General features: G+C 37.8%; 1 protein-coding gene across 1 annotated transcript; it reads right to left on the minus strand.

Annotated features, from left to right (window-relative positions):
* Positions 1–3,325: 3,325 nt before the first annotated feature.
* On the minus strand, positions 3,326–6,415 carry LOC144344961 (histamine H1 receptor-like). Its single transcript, XM_078006711.2, has one exon. It carries the CDS (start codon positions 6,003–6,005, stop codon positions 3,798–3,800), a length of 2,208 nt encoding a protein of 735 aa, XP_077862837.1. The 5' UTR covers positions 6,006–6,415; the 3' UTR covers positions 3,326–3,797.
* Positions 6,416–17,539: the final 11,124 nt, after the last annotated feature.

Raw genomic sequence — 17,539 nt, forward strand, 5'->3', positions numbered from 1 at the left:
AGCGTGTTAACTTAAACCGTGTTCCAGTGCAAGTCATGGTGCATGAGTTCATATCACACCGTAAAATCACGGCGAAATTTTATTTTCCACGTGAAGCTGAGGTCAATATTTTGAATATATATCTATCGTTTCCTCAGCACGTTTTAGCGGCTTAAACTATCTTTTCACATTATTACTGTGCTTTATATTTACGTGATATGTCAATAAAATAATGGTCGATCGATCATAAACGGAATCTGTCTGAGACATATGATACAGCACGGAATCCCTTCCACGGTAGAATGAGTTCGGTTGACAATAATAAATAGAGCATCGTATTTGATCGAGTTGAGTAGTTTACTAAAGATGTACACACGAGTTTAGCGTAACACGTTTTATGGACAAAGAATATGTCAATAATTAACAAAAACTACCCACAATGCTTTCTAGTGCCTCTGAGTTAAAGCCAGTCAATTATTCAGCTATGAGTGTCCAACTTGCGCGTTTTCGAATTTGTGCGCATGTCTTCGCGCATCTATAAGTAGTGGTATCTAATATCGTACAGGTTTCAAAATCAATAACAATCATACTCCATGACAATCTGCAGGCTGTTCCTGTCATCTGTAATTCTGATTTATTAGAAAACTATTAATACGCTGAAAGACGTTTTTTGTTATTGTATTATAATGACTCTCTCGGGAGCGTTATATACAGTAATGTCCAACATAATGCCACGTAATGGCCGAGCAAAGAGTAAGTCACGGTGTTATATTCTATTTGGATTTGCATTATTCAGACATATGTTCGTCGATATTGTCAACGTCAATTAACGAAAGACGGTAAATACGACGTTCCGCCAGTTACCTATTCAGAGATGTTGTGAGTACTAATAGACATTTACCATAAGCCAATACAGATTTAACAACTATGACGCTTACTACAACTCATCGGAATATGAATTTGAGAATCTGAAGACGTGTACGCGCTCTTACATGCGTTATTTTTCACGTAGAACAAGTAAGACGGAAGTTTGGGTTTAATTGATCAAAACAAATCCCCTTGGTAAACTCATGTGTCTTACTCTATGTCAGCGTAATTACTTAAGGTCAAGTGTGTTTAACGGAAAGTTTGATTTTAGGTGACCAAAACAATTCCCTTTGTAAACTTATGTTTGTTGAACCACGTCAGTCAACTTGAAGTTCAAGTTTGTTTCAATTCAATTCAACTCAATTCAATTCAATTCAATTCAGTTCAACGCGAACTATCATACTTTAAATATGACCCTGACTTGTATTAAGGAGTTCATCAAGTCTAATGTCAAGATTATTATGACAAATTCATTAGAAAATACTCCAACCACTCAGAGCGAAGATAACATTATCGTGTTCAACGTACTCCCACTTAAGCTTCAACATAACTTCGCTTCGAGACGTGTACGTATCTACGTTGGGCTGCGGTGTTTCGTCTTCTCAAGTATTGCAACGTGAAGTGCATTTATAAGACATGGGAATACATGGATTGCCACTCATGTAAGAAAATGAAATGTGTTCTCATTAACAATGATTTGGTACGGATGCGTGCACTTTGCAGGCGACCAAACCTAGTGCTATATAGCAACATGTGTAGAAACATATACGTGTCACGTCTCAATCAAATTAAAAGCACAACGAAATATAACCAGTATGAAACATACACATACCGATCAGTTCAGAATTTCGTGCAATCAAATAACGTATTTGTTGTATAGGTCACGGTTGCATGGGACCCATATTGGACACAACAATAACATCTGATTTGGATCATGCATGTAGTTGTCAAGCGGGATCAATATCTTTGGTAATTGGTGCGATTTATATGGAATGCCCTTTGCATAAGATCTTTTAGATACATTAGCATTAATTCAGAGGTGCGCGGAAGTCAAAGCAAAATATATCGCAATATAATACCACTCTCGTCGTTACCATGGTAACATATGTGAGATATGTATGCCGTAGCTAAAATTTGGAGATATAAAATAAAAACATACAAGTTTTATTTGTATAACGTCATATAGTCAATTATTATTGCACGCATAGCCCATATCACCGTAGACGTGTTGCTAATATTGTATTCCGGAAACATAAACTCCAATTGCATTGTGAGAAAACAAGAATACGTCGAGGCTGGTAGGTCCATGGTGAAGGCAAGAATGGAATATGTATATTATGTTTTGTTAGACACATTGAGCAATGTGACATGTTGCAAGTCCAAGGGTTATTACCTTTCTTACACCAAGTGTGCCCTTTGACATGTTAATAACCACATTGTTTGTGCTTTACTATGATTTTAGCAGAACTAAACTAAATGATGGAGGCTCATGGGATATATTTCATATATTCGTATTTGCCATGTATTAATATTCTGAGCAAGGATAACATTTATATGAGGTGTCTGTGCGTTGATGTTACAACAGTACAAGGAATACGCGAGGCAATCCATTTAGTCGTTCATTTCTTGTAATGAACGATATCGATGTACTACGCTAGATTTGCGTTACCTGGCAACCAGCGATTCAATGAGTTCTGCAATTGATTCAAGACTACATCCCCGATCATTTTCGGTTTTGCACAATCCGGATGTTCCAGCAGCGTCGACGATAACACCAATTCTGTTCTATGTCACAGTGTCCTGGGGACCCGGAGATACACTGGGATACGCACGTGCGTATTTCAACAGTATGACGTAAGCTTGTTATGCAAATCAGGACATAAAACGCCAAGGTACTTCTCAGTTAAATTTGGCTCGATTTCGATTGTACCTGACTCATTTTAATCTGACATGTATTCTCGTGAAGGGCTTTATTAGTCACTGGGGTTTAAAATGGATAAAATATGTGTATAAAGTAATTGTTTTACTGACAACGTCACAAATTTGAAAAAATCGCAAGTAATTGAAATACAGCGATGGATACTTAGGAAATGCGAATTCCAAAAATGGAACGAGCGTCCTCTAATAAGTATAATATAGCAAACATGGCAGCCTCCAGTGCGAAGTTTGACCGGACCCTACACAAAAATAAGTTCTCTAAATCAGTCTGTTCTAAACTTTTTGCATTTCGGCATTTCTATGATGTATCCTTGGGAGGAAAAGATGTATAATAATTCTCTATTTGTACTGTTAGTCAGCAGGTCATATTCTCATGACCCTCCTCTCCCATCAAACTTTTTCCCAATTATAGAAACAAATGGCAGCTCCACGAAGAAGACACCAGAGATCGTTTAACCCCGTCGGGCATTTCGCCCAATTAACTGATAGAAGCCAACGAAGGAACGAAACCTTCAGTTTGTTTGAGAAAGCAAGACAGAGATGCGGAAATACCATTTTATTTCATTTCTCAATAAAAAATAAATCCAATTCGTGAAAAAGGTAAATGAGTACAGCGCAACTGAAGGGAATGATAACATATATATATATTTCTGGTTAGTTAAAAAGAACAAGTCGCACTCCATTATTCCATCGCAACGCTGATAAATTAAATTGAATACTCGGCGACATCTTATCTTATCACTGTAAAATTCAAGAGATGCCAAGTAAATCCGTCTCGTTTCATTGTATTAGAATACATAATCCTCGTACTCGGTGATTTTGTTTTCAATTTGAGAACGAGGTTAATGAGAGTGGTTATCGACACAAGTACAGGGTACAATCGTCACTATCTGGCGCCATGCCACTCATATTCATTGTTATACAAGCTACATTAGCAAACATTTTTTTTACAACCAGTAAAAGAAAAAAAATGCACGAAGGCATATCCTGTTTTTTCAGGAATTCGATAAAACTCAAATCATGGAATTCGGTAAATTGGAAGCCAACTTGCCAGTTTGACAACAACGACTAAGCAGTTTGTTTTTCAGAGATTTCCGAAATTTTGCGTTGCACATGGCATATAGGAATGTATTACACAGCGAGTTTAAGTATCCAAGATATACGGCAATTTGTAAAAGAGATAAATTGTAACATCCGGGACAGACAGCTATTATGACCACCTGGACGAAGTAGGGAAGCCAACAAAGCAAAAAACACGCCATTATTATACCTAACTGTTTGGCGGCTTTGGCCTGCTGACTGAGCTGTAGCCGAACGGAACTGCCTCGACCTCCAGCCCCGGAGAACGAAGAACTAAACGAGCTTTTTGAAAAGCTGACAGATCGAAGTTTAGAATGAATAGCGCTGCCAACTGAGTCTTTTCTCTGTAAGGCGGCGTCCAACACCCTTGACTGAGAGTAACTGCGGGCGAAGGACCGAAACGTTGTTGGTTTGGATATACTACTAATTGACATTTCATTTGAACTTGGATGTCGCTCAGCGTGAACGCATGGAATCCGTTTCTTCATATCAAGAAGACTCGTCTCGCTCTTGACATTTCGGTGTAATTTAACCGTGTCACTGCCACTTGGAGCGCTGTCGGGAACAAGTTCTTGCGTCATCGCTGACTTAACAGAGGTATTGTCTAGAACTCCGTTGGTGGTTCTAGGAATCCAGACGCAGTAGTCGTGAACGGGGATTCGGCTGTAAGTCCGACTGGGACACTGACGCTGAACGGGCTTAAAAAAAACGGTCATTTCTCCACGTTTGTTACTTTGCCCGTCAATAAAAACATCGTCGTCGCTGATGCATCCATCGCCCTCGTCGGAACACAAATCATCATCGTCACCGACGCCCTCGTCAACTTTATCGTCGGGTTCGATTATAACGGTGTGCTCTGTTTCACTCAATATTGGTTTCATTTCGAGACCCCTATCTTCGTCTTGTGATGACATTTCGTTAAATATCTGTACATTGGGAATGTGGTTTAGTAATTCGTTAGCGATGTTATACCTGTCAATTTCCTCTTCTAAGCACGTAAGTTTCTTTGTTTGAACTGCTTCGATGGACTCTCTTTCCCCCGTGGTCGCGCCGTCGTTCTCGTGTATTATACCGATTGTCTTAGTATTGTTTCTGGCGTTATTGGGTTTCTCGGCAGCGTCCAACTCTTCTGATGTTTCCTCATTAATACTCGAATAGTATCTAACCATTTTCATACTTACATCGCCTCTGACATGCCCGTTTAATTGACTACCATCACTATCAGATCGTCGAGTCTTTCTGTAAATGGCGCGAAGTTTTTCCAACTCTTGGGAGGTCAGTCCAGGTATCTCGCTGTTCTTACGCGAGATGGTGCTTCCTCGACTAGAGCGCCCAACTGCCATTTTTGAGCGCCGGTTGATTTCTACAAATATCCTTACATAAATACCAAACATAACAAAAAGTGGGATAAAAAAGATAACGACGGCACTGGTGAGCATAAACCAGGCACTATCGTTAAACAGTACGTCATGGGTCCTCGGTTCGTGCGACACGCTGGGGAAAAACGCATGCCAGCCTATAGCGGGTATCAATACCCATAACATAGCAAATATCCATATCGCGAGAATTTGAAAGAACGCCCTGCGTTTCGTCCGTTTTCTCATATAGCGTATCGGCGATGTGATCGACCAAAAACGATCGAGGTTTAACATCACCTGGTTTAAAATTGTAACTGAAGACAGGAGATAGTCAAGCGTGATCCAGACATCCCGCAGTGAAGTACCAACGTCTCCGAGGTGCGGGAAAGCATTGTTCGGTAGATAGGTGACGATATTAAATGGCAAAGCGAACAGACCAACGAGCAAATCAGAAACAGCTAAACTCACGATAAAACAGTTGCCCACCGTGTGTAACGATTTCTCCATACGTACCGTATGTATGACTAATGCGTTGCCGCACACAATAAGCAGACTCAACGTAATGACACACACAGATATAACTATGCTCATAACCGGGGAAATCTCGAGTTGTTCCATCTCCGTCGACGACAGCGACTGGTTCACCGGCGTCATCGTGAACACTGTCTCTATTAGCGTCAATGTCCCGTTGCTGACTACGTATTCCGTGCCGCTCGGTGAGACGAGTGCAAGTTCTTCCATAATCGGTGTAGATAGCAAGGGTGAAGTGGCGGCGTAAGTCATTGTTATCAACGAACAATACGGTTGCTGCGTACCCAGTAGTTGTTTTGAATACTTCGGTACCCTTCATTCGTTTCAATGACTCCAGTTCATATAACAACAGCACAGTTCTCAATGAACAGATCTGGGCGTAATGCTCACAACGTTCTTAGTCGACAATGCGCGATATTCTAAAAGGCGATTGTGAGAAGAAAAAACAATCCCTTTCCACACCAACGATTCCACCACAGAAATGAAGTGTACAAAATGATAACACATACACAGCAAACAGCAGCGGCGTGTTGTTCGTACTCCGGAGTTATGAGAATGTCCAACGCTATAGGCCGACAAACTGTCGCTCCCTGCGATAAACCATTCCACACTTGGCGGAGCTCGAATCGCGCGATGTTACTCTTCCCAAGCAATATGAGGGCCGAACTGATTGGATGTTCATCAAGCCCGTTTAACACTGTGAGTGATCGGGCACACGCTTAGCTGCGCATGCTACGAATGTACTGGAACATTACAAACACTGATATTATATACAAAGCGCCATCCCACGGTGAGATTTTGTCGTGGGCGCACCGAAGACTGTGGGTGTTTTCAAAACGACTGATTGTGTTATGTTTTTACCACTCAGTCAATGAAGCTAACTTGACGAGCTTCTTTGTCGAGATTGCTTTCATTCGAGAAAGAAAATGATGTTCAGAATTACGCACATAAAGCCAAAATATAGCTTTACACGTTGAGTGTCACGTGTCCTGCGGTTTTGGCTAACTACGAATGACGATATTACCTGCAGTTCTCGGTATGTGGTAGATCGTTAATCGGTAGCCCGGTAATATTCACGATTCCCATTAAATTGCCAAATATTGGGGAAAGCTACCGCGTTTATTTAATATACTACTCAAAAGTGTGTATGCACGCAAATATATGGCGGAAAATAATGTGTTTAATTGCTGATTTTTTCAATAATCGTTGTGTAAATTTAGTTCCTCCATTCTGTTGTAACGTTAGTTAGGCCGGCTTGAACCAAACAAGAACCCAATGGTTCCCCGGAGGCTTAAATAGCAATAAACAATTATTGACGAGTATTTTGCAATTGTTATGGAATGTCCGTCTTTAAACGGTCCCAGACGGAGCTATTTCAATTATACGACACAATGGCACATCTCTGGCTCGGGCGCTAAATTTAGTGTTATCCCACGTTGAACAATTGACGGCAGACATGTAACGCACATTTCAAAGCCTTGAATATAGACGTTACCTGGTCAAAAAACAAATCGCGTTTGATTTGCAGTTACGGCGGCGACCTCCAGTTGACCCACCGTACCTGGATATTAAGATCTCGTTTGATGCCGCGTGTACAATAACATAACAGGCGGCTTTTAGTGGTAGTTTAATAATTTACTACCCGGCAAGTGTTGTATCCTGAAATCGTGGTCTGCATGACCAACGACTTACAATCTGCAAGTCAGAACACAGAGTCTGAAATTATATTCCAACAATAGATACAATGCCGCGAATTAGTCCAATTGATAGTGAATACGCTGTCTAACCATGTTACGATTTGCAAGCACGGAAACCATTAAAATTATATAACGACGAGAGTTCACACACTGCAAGACGTGAAGGGAATAACCGTCCACCGAATGTAGTCAATGCTCTTAAAACTGAGAATGGAGAGTGATAACTACAATGAGATCATTAATTGTATTTATTTATTTATTTATTTATCACGCGCGAACATGTTTTGTTTAAGGCGCGGAGTTTTTTTTTACTCAACAATTACGTAAATGTAAATTTGAGTATTGGTGCAATTCATTGTACCAGTTCAGTGCACGTAACTATTTAGTATTACGTGTGATAAACGAATCAAAAGAAAACACGAATAATATTTTTTTTTTAAATATTATTAAATTGGTGACTTTTCTGAGCACCGTTTATTTCTACGGGAATATCATTTTTTTTTTCAATTAAGATCATTGTCACTGTGCCACTTTCGACGTGTTTTCGTAATTTGTATTAACAAGACAGATTTGTATTGAAATTGAACATATTCACCATGTTACACTACGGGGCCAATCGTATAGTAGTCATTCGGGAAAATATACTGTAAATGCTGTCTGAATGGATGGATGTCCATGTGATTACTCGTGTAGCCAACGGCGATATCCACGTGAGTACTCGTGCAGCCGATGACGACATTAACGTAAATACTCGTTTAGCCGTTGACGATATCGACGTGAATACTCGTTTAGCCGTTTAACGATATCCACGTGTATGCTCGATTCCCCGTGAATACTCGTTTCAACTTAAATACCTGTGTAGCCGATGACGATGTTCACGTGAATACGCAATTCTACGTGTATACTCGTATAGCCGTTGAAGATATCAACGGGAATACTCGTGTAGCCGTTGACGATATTTACGTACTTATTTAGCCGTGGCGACGTAAATACTCGTATCACCGATGACGATATCCGCATGGGTACTTGTGTAGCCGATTACGATATTCACGTGAATACTCGTATAGCCGATGACGATATCTACGTGAATAATCGTGTATCCGATGCCGATATCTACGTGAATAATCGTGTATCCGATGCCGATATCTACGTGAATAATCGTGTACCGATGCCGATATCTACGTGAATAATCGTGTATCGGATGCCGATATCTACATAAATACTCGTGTATCCGATGGCGATATCTACGTGAATAATCGTGTATCCGATGCCGATATCTACGTGAATAATCGTGTATCCGATGCCGATATCTACGTTAATAATCGTGTACCGATGCCGATATCTACGTGAATAATCGTGTATCGGATGCCGATATCTACGTGAATAATCGTGTATCCGATGGCGATATCTACGTGAATAATCGTGTATCCGATACCGATATCTACGTGAATACTCGTGTACCCGATGGCGATATCTACGTGAATAATCGTGTATCCGATGCCGATATCCACGTGAATACTCGTGTATCCGATGCTGATATCTACGTGAATACTCGTGTATCCGATGACGATAACTACGTGAATAATCGTGTATCCGATGGCGATATCTACGTGAATAATCGTGTATCCGATGGCGATATCTACGTGAATAATCGTGTATCCGATGCCGATATCTACGTGAATACTCGTGTATCCGATGCTGATATCTACGTGAATACTCGTGTATCCGATGACGATAACTACGTGAATACTCGTGTATCCGATGAGGATATCTACGTGAATACTCGTGTATCCGATGACGATATCTACGTGAATAATCGTGTATCCGATGGCGATATCTACGTGAATAATCGTGTATCCGATGCCGATATCTACGTGAATACTCGTGTATCCGATGCTGATATCTACGTGAATACTCGTGTATCCGATGACGATAACTACGTGAATACTCGTGTATCCGATGAGGATATCTACGTGAATACTCGTGTATCCGATGACGATATCTACGTGAATAATCGTGTATCCGATGCCGATATCTACGTGAATACTCGTGTATCCGATGGCGATATCTGCGTGAATAATCGTGTGTCCGATGACTATATCTACGTGAATACTTGTGTAGCCGATGACGATATCTACGTGAATACTCGTTTAGCCGATGACGATAACTACGTAAAAACTCGTGTAGCCGATGACGATATATACGTGAATACCCGTATAGCAGATGACGATACCAGAGTTATATATCACGTTTTAGGGATTAAGATTGTTCTAGCATTCGCCTGATACAACAATGTAAATACATAACCAATACGTCACATCGTGATTCACAATAATCTCTCATATCGCTGTTTTCAATAAAACGTTTTCTCCGCTTACTCGTATAAGCACGTAAATCTGTTACCGATATGTCACGACACGGCGAACAATCCTTCCTTATACATGTCATTGCACCAAGGGTGTCCATAAGAAATATAATGCATCCCTTCATCTGGAAAACAAAATGCAAACAGATTCCAGTAAGATTATAACCTATATTTTACTTTTCAAAATTCATTTGAGTTTTTTTTTTTATTCAGGACACGTGCAAACAGTTAAACGAACAAGTCATACATTGACGGCCTAATACAGTCACCACCTGAGCTTGGTCCATTGTATAGAGTACACTCTATCTGTCCTTACAATATATATATATATATATCGATTTTAATCTACATATGAATACATATGTGTGTTATTAAACATGTTGAGTATTAGTATGTAGCCATATGGAAAGTGAGTGTGTATGTTTATTAAAACGCAAGCGAAATAATGATGGCATAATAGTAAAACGCATAGAATATAATTGCTATTTATTTATTTATTTATTTATTTATTTATTTATTTATTTATTTATTTATTTATTTATTTATTTATTTATTTATTTATTTATTTATTTATTTATTTATTTATTTCGATTACACTGGCTGCACGTGACTCTGTTTATCCGATATCGATATGTCATGTCGTGATGAACGATCCTCCCCCATACTAATCACTCTGTCTATATTAAGATATCCTTTCATCTAAAATTTATAACAAATATGTTCCAAAATGTGTTTGTAAACATTTACACAGTCTTGTCAGCTGTGTTTTATCTGACCACCAACATGGTTTGTGTCTGAAAGGTCCTGTAAACGATCTACTGGGTTTTGTTCCATGAAGCCAGATTGGTATTTCATAACTCAAGACAGATGGATATAACCTTCACAAACTTTTATAAGATTTTTGATAAGGTTATCCACTGATATGTTGTAGCACGCTTAAAGCAGATCCTAGCTGAGGCCACTTTCTTTTATTCTATATTTAAATGAGATTTTTAGAATTTATAATGAATGTAACTCAATATGTTTCGCTGATAATCTCAAATTATTCATTATTATACGGACAACGTGTGACTGTTCAGTTTCACAGGGTGATACTGACGCACTGAAATCATGGTTTGACAAATGTTAGATGTCATTTCGAAGTGTACATTGAACATGTGCCTATCATGAATACATACAGTACAAAAAGTCACAGCCAGTGATCACGTATAAAGACTTAGAGTAAATCTTGATACAACATTTGTCTTCACAGACCATGTAAACTTCTGACAGTGAGTGATTACTTGATATGAACAAGAGATTCAGCCAAAGCCCTGATAGTTGTATATTTCTGCTCATTCAAGAGGACAATGCTTGAGGACGCCCCACTGTGTGGAACAATATTGGGGAGAGACATTTTGATTGAACTGAAGAATATCGTGAAATTTTGTTAGATATTTTTGTCACTCCCAGAAAATTATTTTTAATGTTTTTACTTATCGGGACTTCTGTATTGGGGTTAATATACTCCTTTTTGTCAAAAAATGCGCAGGCATTTTGATCTACTTTTTCTTCACAAATGCATTAATGCTTTTCATGATTGTAAATGTTTCTTGCATGTACCAGGGAAGTCGATGCGGCTGATTACAACATTATATCAACCTGGAGGGAGAGTGCCAACTTTTCTCGTGATAACCGTATTATTATTACATCAATTCCTGCATTTAGTAATAATTTAGTGGGATATAACAGCCCGACAAAAAAGTATTCGTACCTGCGACATTGTTTGCGTTCGACGACATCAGTGTATTTCAGTCCCAAGGGATAAATTGTTGCTGCGTCTGATATAGACGATATAATATTCAAATTCGACGTAAACATGACGTTCGAACACGTCCGGCATTTTATTGACACATAAATTATATTGCTTTCGGTGTCAGAAATATAATATTATGCGATATATCCGTGTATAAGCCCCTAGAGAAATACATATGTTTTATGTATAATAAATCGGTTTATAAGCTCCATTTTAATACAGTAGTGTGCAACATCTCGGTAATATAGTTATATGGATTACCAGTGTGACCGTTTAGCAAAACGAAAGGTTGATAAACTAGTTCAAGAAAGGCACATACACTATTTTTTCGTATCATATCTTTTAAAAGTATCATACTTTTTGAAGCATTCAATAAGTCCAGTCAATTCGGTGCTAATTTCGTACTGAGAAAAAATGACATCCATTTTATATTGGAATATGCTTTAAAATCCTTAGAACAATGATTGCGTCATGCGTGATTGTAGTACATCGAGTCGTGGATAATTCGAAAAGTGTCCCTGATTTCATAACATTTGCACAATGCAGGCGATCGCTATGCTCTATAGTTGTACAATGCCCTAAATCTAAATATGATATCGCCTAAAAAAGCCAATGAATGACAGTGTACCCTTTCCCTTTCCACGCATTGGAAAACAGGACGTATTTAATGTTATGGAACATTCTGAATGGTCCAGAAGCACCCGCTAGTTTTTAACAAGTGTCTTTTCCATCTTTGTGTTTGTTTATCAATTTTGTGGCTAGTGACAGTTGCTGGGTATAGTTATACATCTAATTGTTGAATTATGTTGATATTCAGTTAATTCCACTGTATGATTTGCCCACCAGGTAAATGTGTCACCGAAACCTCGCGTTACGGCTCATATTTCTCCCTCATGTTGTTTATTTCGATATAGCATTTCCTCCGCACTCACAGTAGCAAGTAAATCGTTTGCCAGACGACCACGTCCCTCATGCTCGTCTATACGCTTCCGCAATGCAGGGCACTTATCCTACTGATAAAGTGTCATATCATATGTAAAGCGATACCTGCTTCAACAATTCACTGTACAGTGCCGAGAGGAGGTTTGCGATGATCTAAATAAAACAAAGACAATAAAGCAAACTTTCTAAATACGATTTTAAAATTCGTGAACTCGATAAAAAGGCGAACTAGGTCGTAATATAACCAGAGTTGAAACCTTCATATCCGAATTTATGAAATAATAGAAATGAATGTAATATATAAATAAGAAAACACAACGAAATAGTTTTAATTATTTGATCTCATTAATCTTAACAAATCGTAGTTTTTATAAACATGAAACACTTTCCAGCGTCACTAAAGAGCGTTTATTTTATACTGTATTGTTACGTTCCCCATGTTTAACTTAAATACGCGTTACGTAAATTACATTGATTGTTTACATAACATTGGTGCAAAACACAGACATTTGTTCACGTTTATATGTCATGTTTATACCAATTTTCACAGCAAAATTGCGAAATTGTGTTTTCTTATCCTGAAAGCAAGGTAAAACTGTGTGTCAAAACGCAAACTTTGTGAGTTAATTCAAAAATATCTCCCAGTGGAGAAACGTATGAAAAGCGTCATGAGAGCCGTCTTATTGTCTGCGACAATCCAAGTGAGGCCAGGTACACATAAATGCACCAGAGACAATGAACACGCTGAGAGAGGACAATATTTATCAAACAACCACGTGACCGCTGTTGACCAATAACATTAGCTGTCTCATAATTGAGGGATAATGATATAGATTCAAATAATATGAATTGTGGGTTTTACGGTTTATTTCCCATCTTCCAATTGTACCCGGTAGACTAGTCCGCCTTGAGAGTTTATTTTTATATAAATATTTAGTATAGTGTTATTTCCTTCATAAACCAAATATGTTTACGTCATCTGTGATGTCATAGAACGCATCGTAATTTCAGATACAATCTCTGGATACTGGGTGGATCACCGGAAACAACAAATCTTTGTCACAACCTCCCATTTCGTTAGAATCAATCATTGTATAGCAGCACATCACGGTAGATACGTATCACGAAGACCACAAATTATATATGTACTCAAACATTTTAATGTCATGTACGTATATGGTTAAGAATCATTCCGGATACGACGTTATCTCAGCAGATGATAAACGGTATATTTTATTCTAATGAATACAATGCGAACTCATTCTAAATGAGCCACATTTCTGACGACACTAAATGAGAAATATCAAACAGACTAGATTCCCAGTGATCAAATCAGCATTAGTACTATTTCATGTCAATTCACTTTTTCTCACGCGAAACAATCGGTTCTTCACCGACACAAATTTTAGTAATAAATATACTACATTATACATTAAATTCACTATGGTATATTTCCAATATTTACGATCATAAGATTACATCTTATAACCTTGTATGTGTACAACTTCCAAATTACCTGAAAATCATATTTCACAATTGAATTATATTATCAAAAACAGTTGATGATTTGCTTAGTTGACTGGAGACATTCAGTTGACTCCTTATATTGTGTTTCCTATATATTTTCTTCAATAACCTCCGGCATGAGCGTATTTGAGATTACGTCCGTATATGACAATTGATATGAAAGCAGCAAGACGCAGTGATACGGAACCCCGGGTTGTAGATAATCGGTATTATTGCCTAAATTGAGAATATGGTATTCTCTTTATTTCCATCAATTTTACTGAAAAAACAGACTCGTTTATAGTGGCTATTTTGAGAGCAAAATATTTGTTCTCTGTTTGAATATCACTGACAGAGCTATATTTGAGTATTTGACCCTGACGCAGTATAGGAAGCTGAACCAATAAATGTACGTCCACAGTTTGATCTGATTGAAGTTGTGATCTTGTGTTGCACAGTCAGGTACTGATTATTCTGTTTTAATGCCAAAAAATGTAATATAATTATAATCCTGATTAAAAATCTAAACACGGTCATATTCAAGAAGCGTGGTATACTCCAAACGAAAAACCTAATTCCAAACCATAACAAGAGAACTGGTTGTGGTTGTAGAACCATAACTGCCTCAGCTCAAAGATTGTTATGTAATACAGGGGAATGTGGAGGGAAATGTATTGTAGTGTTACCTCTGTGTAATTTACAATATATCTGCATTAACCTTCACTGTGAAGGACAATATGGGAGTTGAATTAAATGACTGGTAGAAGCAAGGCTGGTCAAATTTTGCGACACATTGTGGGATATCAAAATATGGATGATAAACAGCAAGTGATATATCAAGAGATGTAGTTGGAATTGAAGCAAAGGAGTGACCTATTAATCCATGAAACATACTCACACATATCCGTACATATCATCCTGTCTTATTGTGTGTGGGTAAAGCTGTCATGCACACAATCGGAAAAATATGTTATTACTGTAAATAATTATGAACAATAAAAACTGAAATTTAGAAAAACTATGAACAGTTAATAAGGAACATATGTGATTTGCTGTACAGTTTCAAGAAAATTATTACAAGTCCCAGAAGTGCCAATGATTCGTCAAAACGTACAGTTTGGTGACAGTTGGAAATGATACCAAGAGAACGAGAACATCGCAATGTTTTTCTTCTCAATTTCTCAAGATAAACGTCCCAGGGTTGTTTTGTGTACTAGAAGGACATGTCTTATGGCAGCATTTTTTGTATTAATTTCCATTGCACAAAAAAGTAGCAAATACTGTTACTGAAGCACAGAATTTGAATGATTTATTTCTCCCCGGCCATTCACGCAAACTGCAAACGACGTCTTTTACCTCATCCATAGTTGTTGACACTTTGCAACCGCCTTGATGGATGTATTTTGACGTATTTTGGCTACATTTACTGCCCTTTCATACCAGTTCAATTTCCTTTCATTATTACATCCAAATGTCATAATATTTAATATTTAAAACCAAGCTTTATTTCACAGTCACTTTAGTTTTCACTTTTCTAAAAAAAAATTACTGAGCAAAGGACTTTTCACTCCCATCATGCAATCTCCCATAGTACTTCCGCAGACACAGTGGCGATCGCCAACATAACTACAAATAACCTCGCTCTCAGAAGCTGAGGAATGACGACGCGACACGACGTCTGTGGCGCTTTAACCGAAATAGATTGTACACATTCTAAAAATCTAAGCATCCAACATTAACAGGTTTTTTAATATTATCCCTAAACACGTGTTGATAGATTGAAGTATGTGTCATTTCACACCCTTTTTCTAATTACACGTGTCTTGAAATTAAACAAAAGGAGGATAGAAGTCTTGCCCTCCATGGCTATATATATACATATACATCACCTATATTACCAGCAAAAATTGCACTTAATGACAGTCGAGTCGGTCGATGGACGCCTCGCCACGCTGTCGAGATCACATTTGTTAATAATGTCTCTGCTTTAAAACCGGCATCTGTACATTAAAATAAAATTACTTTATACAAATGTATCGCGCACGGAAAAGACGACTTGTAGTAAGTTTAGCTTATACGAAGAGCTAAGTAATATATATCGCATACAATTACATTTAATACTGTCTGAAGTATAAGTGATTTAGCACAAAAGCTGCGAAGTCGTGACCCTCGGGCTTCCACTGTCTGAGTCTGGTGACGTAATGAGTAACGACTCGGTGAGCTTCGCAATTAAATGCGGATATTATAAATACAAACACCATTTTCACTTTGTTAAATTAATTGTACTCTGATAAAGATGTGGGCGATCTCGCTACACATACGTATTAACGAGGTTCATTTAAATGTCAACTTCTTATCAATCTATTTTAATACGTTATACATATGTTCACTGCATTCTCACCTTTTTATCCCATGCGTAACTTAATTTTTTGCGAACTGCGCAGCAGACCAACTGAATATACCTTATACTGGATTTTCGTTCTTTTTCATTTATCGACATCATTCATTTATACAGGTAGCGCTATGAGATCAGTACTTTATTCCTTTCCCGATGTGAACATGTTTTATAATACTATATAACGTATGTTATCATATATTGTATTATGTTGGGATTTGTTTGATACCTTGCATGTGTCAATGTTTTTTCTCAATGCTTATTGTGTGTATGTGACTTAATTCGCATTTTAACCATATGGTATACCAAGAATTACATCAATGATTAAATCCAAACCACGTGATATTTTGCATTAAGCGTATCGATATCCAATGATATCGAACCGCGTGACCAATTAAAATGTTCATGAAACTAACCAGTACATGTCCCATTGACGATATATGTTTATTTCCAGATCAATCGGATGAATGGTTCTCGAGAAGATAGTTTTAGACCAATTTCGATCTATACAAGTCTAAGAGCAAAAAGTCACGTAATTTGATTTAGTTTTTCATGTGTCCGTGTATACAATCAAAAGTTCTTTTATATTAGCTCTAACCTACTAACAACGTTTCAAAAGATTTCATTCGGCAAACAAGCGCAAGGAAATAAAACGATGAAAGTAGAAAAAATCAGAATAATAAGAAGTTTGGACCAGGTTCTGTTGGACCCCTTAGTAATATGATTATTGGCATGATGCTACTGGTTTGATCAGGATTATAAGTTAACAGTAGGTCGATGCCACTTTCTGTCAACCACTTTTATGTGATTCTGCAAAGAAATACATTTTTTCACCCTTCGGAAAGTCATGTATTATACGTATTACGAGCTGGACTTTATACAAACCACGTTAAGTAGTTATTTTTTACAAAGATGACCCCAAGACTCACCCTTAATATTTGTTCTAGCCTCCGTAAATAAACCAAACCGTGCTAATGAATGCACGCATTAGTTTTTTAAATAATTCCGTTACGGATTTCAAAATCAAGATTTAGAAAAAAAAAACACTGAACATATTTATTTATTTTTGCGATTCATCTACAAAAC

Source organism: Saccoglossus kowalevskii, chromosome 3 (assembly GCF_978046115.1).
Source record: "Saccoglossus kowalevskii chromosome 3, keSacKowa6.1, whole genome shotgun sequence".
Lineage (NCBI taxonomy): Eukaryota > Metazoa > Hemichordata > Enteropneusta > Harrimaniidae > Saccoglossus > Saccoglossus kowalevskii.